General features: G+C 46.6%; 1 protein-coding gene across 1 annotated transcript in view; it reads right to left on the bottom strand.

Moving 5' to 3' along the window:
• KIF5A (kinesin family member 5A) overlaps positions 1-6068 on the bottom strand; it is a 29170-nt gene extending 23102 nt beyond the window's left edge. Inside the window, exon 1 of the mRNA XM_008577405.1 lies at positions 5839-6068. Within this exon, the coding sequence (XP_008575627.1) occupies positions 5839-5967 (129 nt within the window). The 5' untranslated portion in view covers positions 5968-6068. The remainder of the gene's footprint in view (positions 1-5838) is intronic.
• Positions 6069-6127: the final 59 nt, after the last annotated feature.

Here is a 6127-nt window from a genome sequence, read left to right as displayed (position 1 = left end):
TCACTGGCTGAGTGTGGTGCTGACAACACCAAGCCAAGGGTTGAGATCCCCTTACCGGTCATCTTTAAAAAAAAAATAGGTTACAAAAGAATATACAGCTTACAATACAATTTTATTAAAATTATCATATGTATATATGCAGGGAGAAAAACCACTGGAAACAAATACATCAAATAAATCAAATAGTTAAGTGTTTTCCTTGGGGTGGTGGGATTTTGGGGTGATTTTTAGTTTCTTTTATGTGTTGTCTTTATCTTTAGCTTTGTCAACAGTTAAAATGTATTAGGTACTGTAACAACATTATTTTTAATGTTATTAAAGAAAAATCTACCTTAATTATTGGATTGTAACCTACCTCAGTGTTTCTCCCACCCAGTGGCCAAGAAACAGAGACAGACAAAACACATCTGCCTTAGGCCAGTGACTCTCCTCTCTTCTCCACCAGTGATCTCTATCCATGAAAGCAGGCATCCATCCAAAGGGGATTAAATAAACTGTCAACCCAACCTTGCCCCTCCCTTCCTCCCTCCTGGGAACATGGGCACCAACACACCAACGCACTCATATCCACACACACCTCACTCAAAACATTCTCAATTACAGGATTCCAGAAGGCGCCGTGAATGCATTAAAATGGAGGGCGCTCTCCAAATGCTGAAGCCAATTATTGCCTGAGGAATCCTTTTTCTCAGCCTATGCTGGGAAGGAAAAGAGTAGAGAGGAAGAAGGGTGGGGTTCTCAGACCTGTGAGGACAAAGATATGTAAGAGCTAAAAATGGGTGCATTTAATAATCTCATTAGCAGGGAAAGCCATATGACACAGGTTATGATTTCAGGGGTCCGGAAAGGCCTGCTACTTACTTTCCTACTACTGGCTGGGCCCTTAAATTCCAAGTCTAGCTCTTTTTTTTTATTCCTTAAAGGTAGGAATTACACTCTGATCTTTACTTCTTAAGATTTTTATTCCTGTTAAATTACAAATTTCTGAGGGCTGGCCCATGGCTCACTGGGCTCCCGCTCACTGGCTGAGCGAGGCGTGGGAGCAACACCGAGGTTTGCAATCCCGTTGCCGGTCCCTGGTCCGGTACGGGGGCAACACCGAGGGTTGCAATCCCTTGCCGGACACGGAAAAATAAGACAAAAAGACAAAAAAAAAAAATAAAAAAATAAAAAAAAATAAAAAAAAAAATCATAAATTTCTGTTAATTTTCTATTGATTATATTCAAGATGAATTAGTTTTGTCTGATCTTTTCATAAGAATAACTAGACCAGTAGTTTTCTACTGCTGACAACACCAAGCCAAGGGTTAAGATCCCCTTACTGGTCATCTTTAAAAAAAAAAATTATAAATTTCTGTTAATTTTCTATTGATTATATTCAAGATGAATTAGTTTTGTCTGATCTTTTCATAAGAATAACTAGACCAGTAGTTTTCTACTTCTACTGCCTCTAGACTATTCACATGGGAAACACCATAATTATTTAGTCTCTCATAACACACAATTACTTTGAATCAGACTGTAGTATGTTGTGGGGGGTTCCTTATCAGAATCTAGGGGAGTGTATATATTGTTAGCAAAAGTCATTTCTGATGCCCCTGTCCTCTGCCTCTGCTTGGGCCGCTCATCAGGCCTGGACCACCACCTAGATCCAGAGTTTCTTGAAGGCTGGGATTTCCTCCATATCCCCAACACCAAACAGAGTACCTGGCCAACAGGGGTGCTCTTCATAAATATTTATTGAGTAAACATAGGCATTGATGAAGAAAAGAGCAAGAAGATAGTAGAGATCTGGAGGTTTGGATGAGACAATTAGTAAGAGGAGAAAGTGTTAACCAATTTCCAATTTCGTCAAAAGCTAGCTTATGGGGAGACAGTACATAAAATAATAGTAATAATATCTAACTCTTATCAAGAGTTTATTACGTGCTTGTCACTGTGCTAAAGAGTTTACATGCTCATTTAATACTCACAGTAATCCGGAAGTAGGTACTATTACTATTCCTATTTTATAGATGAAGAAACCAAAGCTCAGAGAGGTCAGGTAGCTTGCCCACAGTCACACAGCTGAGAAATGGTAGAGCACAGTTTCAGACCCACACCACCAAAGTGACTGAAGAAGTGAAATGCCAACACTGTGTCAGATCCGTATCATGGCTTTTCTTTACCCTCCCCCACCAATTTGGGCATTTCTCCAAGTGTTTCTGGACAGAACTAAAGCCTTTTCTTCACTCTCTTCTTCCACCCTCACTTCCATTTTCAGAAGTATGCAATTCTCCCACTCACTCCTTCAGAAGGGCCTCCCTCACCCTGTCCACCTCCAGGTAACCGAAAACCCTGTGAATTGGCACAACATCACGGACTAGAAGACCCGTTAATTTAGAAATACTCATGGAGTCCCTCCACCTTTTAGAAACATCTCTAACACTGATCTCTTCCTACCCCTGGCAGTCTAAACATTCCTCATAGTCTTCTCTGGAGAGCCTCTCTTCAGAGTCCTATAGCCCCGGACTCTTTGTTTTCCTTTAATCCCACTCCTCTAAGCCCCCTTGTTGTCTCCTTGTCCATTTGTGAATCTCAGCACCTTTCTGTAGTTTTCCATGTCTGCTGACTGAAATTAATGGGGGGCCTACGATCAGGAGTTCAAAGATGACCAATCTGTTTGACCCTCAGTAAAGCACTTGGTAGAAGCTGAACATCAAGCACCAGACCTGATTTCCATGGTGACACCCCTGGGGATTGTTGCCATGGTAATGCTGGAGAGACACTGGCCATGGTAAACATTACTTCTCTCCACTTTCCTTTATGAGACTTTCCCAAAGCTAAGGGGAGTCCTGCTCCCCTCTTCAGATATCAAAGGAATCCCAGGCCACCCCAAACAATACTGACTGTGCACCAACAACCCTGCAAATCCCAACCTAGCATTTCCAGATGAGGTACTTTCTGGTCCTGGTCTCTTGCCTCCTTAAGAACCCCCTTAACTGTTAAGACCTGAGGAAGGTAGCATGTGGACACTTGAATGAAGGAGAAAGAGTGTGTTTCCTTACTGTCATCTCTCCCACATATGATACAGATGCAACAGTCCAGAAAGCAGGCATTGGGATACTGCTGAGAAAGACCAAGGCAGAGAAAGACAAACAGAGAGATACCAAAACCGATTCAGTGAAAGAGTCACACTGGACTCTGAATGTCTAAAGAGCAAAACAAGATGCATACCACACACAGACAGTGACCCAGACACCCTTCTACTATGACTCAGGCCATTAACTTTGGCTAAGCCCCATCCCCCAGATGACTGGGAGAAGTCAGAGGAGAGTGGGCACACAGAGATGTCTCTCTAGCTTATTCTCCTACCCTCTGCCAAGCATAACAAAGCCTACGAATATAGGGAACTCTGAGTCCCAGAGCTAACAGAAGTGCTGCAGAGGCGAAGGGCAGAGCTGTCACAGGAAGGAGTAGGGCTGGGTTTGGAAAGATTATCCTCTTCCACCTTCAATCCTCCCTCACCTTCCCAGATATCCTGAAGCAGCTTCCTCCATTAATGCCTCAGACAGTTCCCCACACACTGGTCCCAAAGACAGATACAGGAGGAAAGAGGAAACTGGGTGGGAGATGCTCTTCCCTCACTGGGACCTCAAGGGTCTCCTCAAAATCATGTCTCCTGAAGCCCTCATTCCCCTGAATGAAGACTGAATAGTAAGTCAGGGAAGGCAAGCCCCAAGGATATTGCCTGAGACAAAATGGCCCCCTGCAAGCATTTATCTTAGAGTGAGAGATTGACAGGGAGGGTTAGGGCGAAGGAAGATACAGAGTGAGACAAAGATATCAGGCAAAACAGACCAGAGAGTACCAGCTGTGGAGTTGAGATAGAATCTGAATTGGAAGGGGGCTCTGGGCTTCTCTTCATTTCTCCTCCCTCCCGCCTTCCCACCATGCCTCTCCTGTTTTGCTGGGCCAACTGACAGATCAACACCACAACCTCTCCTCCCGATATCACCCCTGACCCATCCCAGCGCAGCAGGATGGTCCAGAGGGCCTAAAAGAATAGGTTCAGACCTACCAGAAAAACCTTCCAGAGCAAGGAAGTGGGGCCTAAAAGCAGAAGCCTTTTGTGGATTTGCTCCCCATAACACCCCTCTCCCGTTTCTCAGCCTTTGTATCTAAGGGCGACCTAAGCTCCAACTCTCACAGCTAATGCTTGCTGTTCAGGCTGCTCAGAGAGGGGTACCCCAAGGTTGATCCAGGCGTTTTTTTTCAGCCTGGCCAGACTGACCAGCCTGCAAGACCTGAGGTCCCTGAGGCAAAGAGGCCCTCTCCATGTGGCAAACACACACACACACACACACACACACACACACCACACATTCATGGCAAAAGTACCCATCTGAGTTCACAGTGGGGATGAGGGTGCAGGGTGGTGACAGAATAGGCCCTTGGGGACAAGTAAGCAGGTCTCTCCCTAAGGCATGTTTACTCAAAGTCCCATTCTCACTGACTCAGAAGGCCTAGACTTCCCCTCTTCTTTCCTTTATTCCTTTAACAAGCATGTTTCCAGCTGCTTTGTGCTAAGCACTGTGGATCAAAGATTCATAAGAGGTGCCTCTGACCTTGAGGACTGTGCTCAAATACGCCCCTCCCTTCTCAAACTGGCTACAGTTTCCTGGTCTAGCATCCCTCAAGCTCTACAGAACTCAACGCAGATCCTTTCACCCCACACACAGCCTGAAGGGTCCTACCAACCCAGGAAAGGTGGAGTGGGCAAGGCCTAGAAATTCTCTTTGGGCCATCACAGATAAAGGTCCAGAACAGAAATCTGGGGAGGCAATGTGATATAAAGGAAAAGGTGTGAGGTTTGGAGTGGCAGATTTGGGTTCAGATCCATAAATTAATGGCATGACCTTGAGAAAGTCATTCAACTTACTTGGGCCTCAATTTCCTCATCTGCAAAATGGAAATATTGATATTACTTCAGAATGTTGTTTTGAGGCTTAAATGATATACATAGAGTAACAAGCACACAGTAAATTATTAGTTCTCCTTAAGATTTCCATGGGTAGTGACTGTCATGATGAAGTAGAGGTGGCTTGCTACTCTTTATTGGATCATCAAGAGACAGGATGAATAAGCAAGTACCAAGGATCTCAGGGTTTGGGCATTTTTGTTTGGTGGAGAGGGCAGCTGGGGAGTCTAAAATCCTCATCCTACTGTACTTGGGATGGAAAGGTAGACATGTCCTTAGGATCCCAGAGGATCCCCCAAAACTGGGTGTGGCATCAATGTATTTCTTTCCCAGAAAACCCTTCATGAGACCCAAGCCCTCCCCCTCTCCCCAAGTCCCGGCTGTAATTATTTCAGGAGACGATGGAAGGTTTGGTCCCAGGGCCCACTCCCATTCAGACCTCCGCAGAGACCCCGGACAGCCCACCTCCTATCTAGCCCATCCATTAGTCCTCCTCCTCCCTTCCTGGGAGGTGGGGGTAGCGATCTGAGCCAATAACAAAGGGAAGATGCGCTTTCTCTGGGGGAAAGGGAAAATATCAGAAAAACATGAGACTGTCTATAAGGGGTGGGGACGCTGCAGAAAGCAGCAAGGAGGGATTGGGTCTCCTGATGGCAGAGAAGTAGCCCCCTCCCACTCTGCAGAGACTTGGCCTCAGGCCTTGGCCAGGCCACACCCAGCCATCCTGATGCAGGGAAGAGAAGGAGGGGCTGCGGCGAAGAGGATGGAGAATGAGCTGCGGGGAGGGGGCGCACAGTGCCAGGCAGAGGCTAAGGCTCTGAGGGGTTAAGAGTCAGCCTCTCGCCCCCTCCCCAAATTCCCTCTGGGGCAGCACTCACCCCAATAACGACGCTGTCGTCCCCTTGGAAAATGGGGATGAACTTGTCTCCCCGCAGAATCTCGGCCTGGTTCAGGGGCCGAAATCGGCAGAGCACCTTGATGCTACATTCGTTGTTGGTCTCCGCCATGGTGGGTCGCCGGCGCGGGGCTGGGGCACTTCTTGGGCGGCAGGGGTGGTGTGTGCTCCGAAGGAGGGGGCGCTCAGCTGAGACTGAGGCGGCAGACAGGTGCTCGGGAGGCTTTGAGAGGAGGTCTAGGGCAAACACGTGCATTTGGGTTTCAGGCAGG

The sequence above is a fragment of the Galeopterus variegatus genome, unplaced genomic scaffold (genome assembly GCF_000696425.1).
Source record: "Galeopterus variegatus unplaced genomic scaffold, G_variegatus-3.0.2 Scaffold1505, whole genome shotgun sequence".
NCBI lineage: Eukaryota > Metazoa > Chordata > Mammalia > Dermoptera > Cynocephalidae > Galeopterus > Galeopterus variegatus.
Note: the sequence above shows the minus strand (reverse complement) of the source record. Positions and strands in the feature narration are given on the sequence as shown.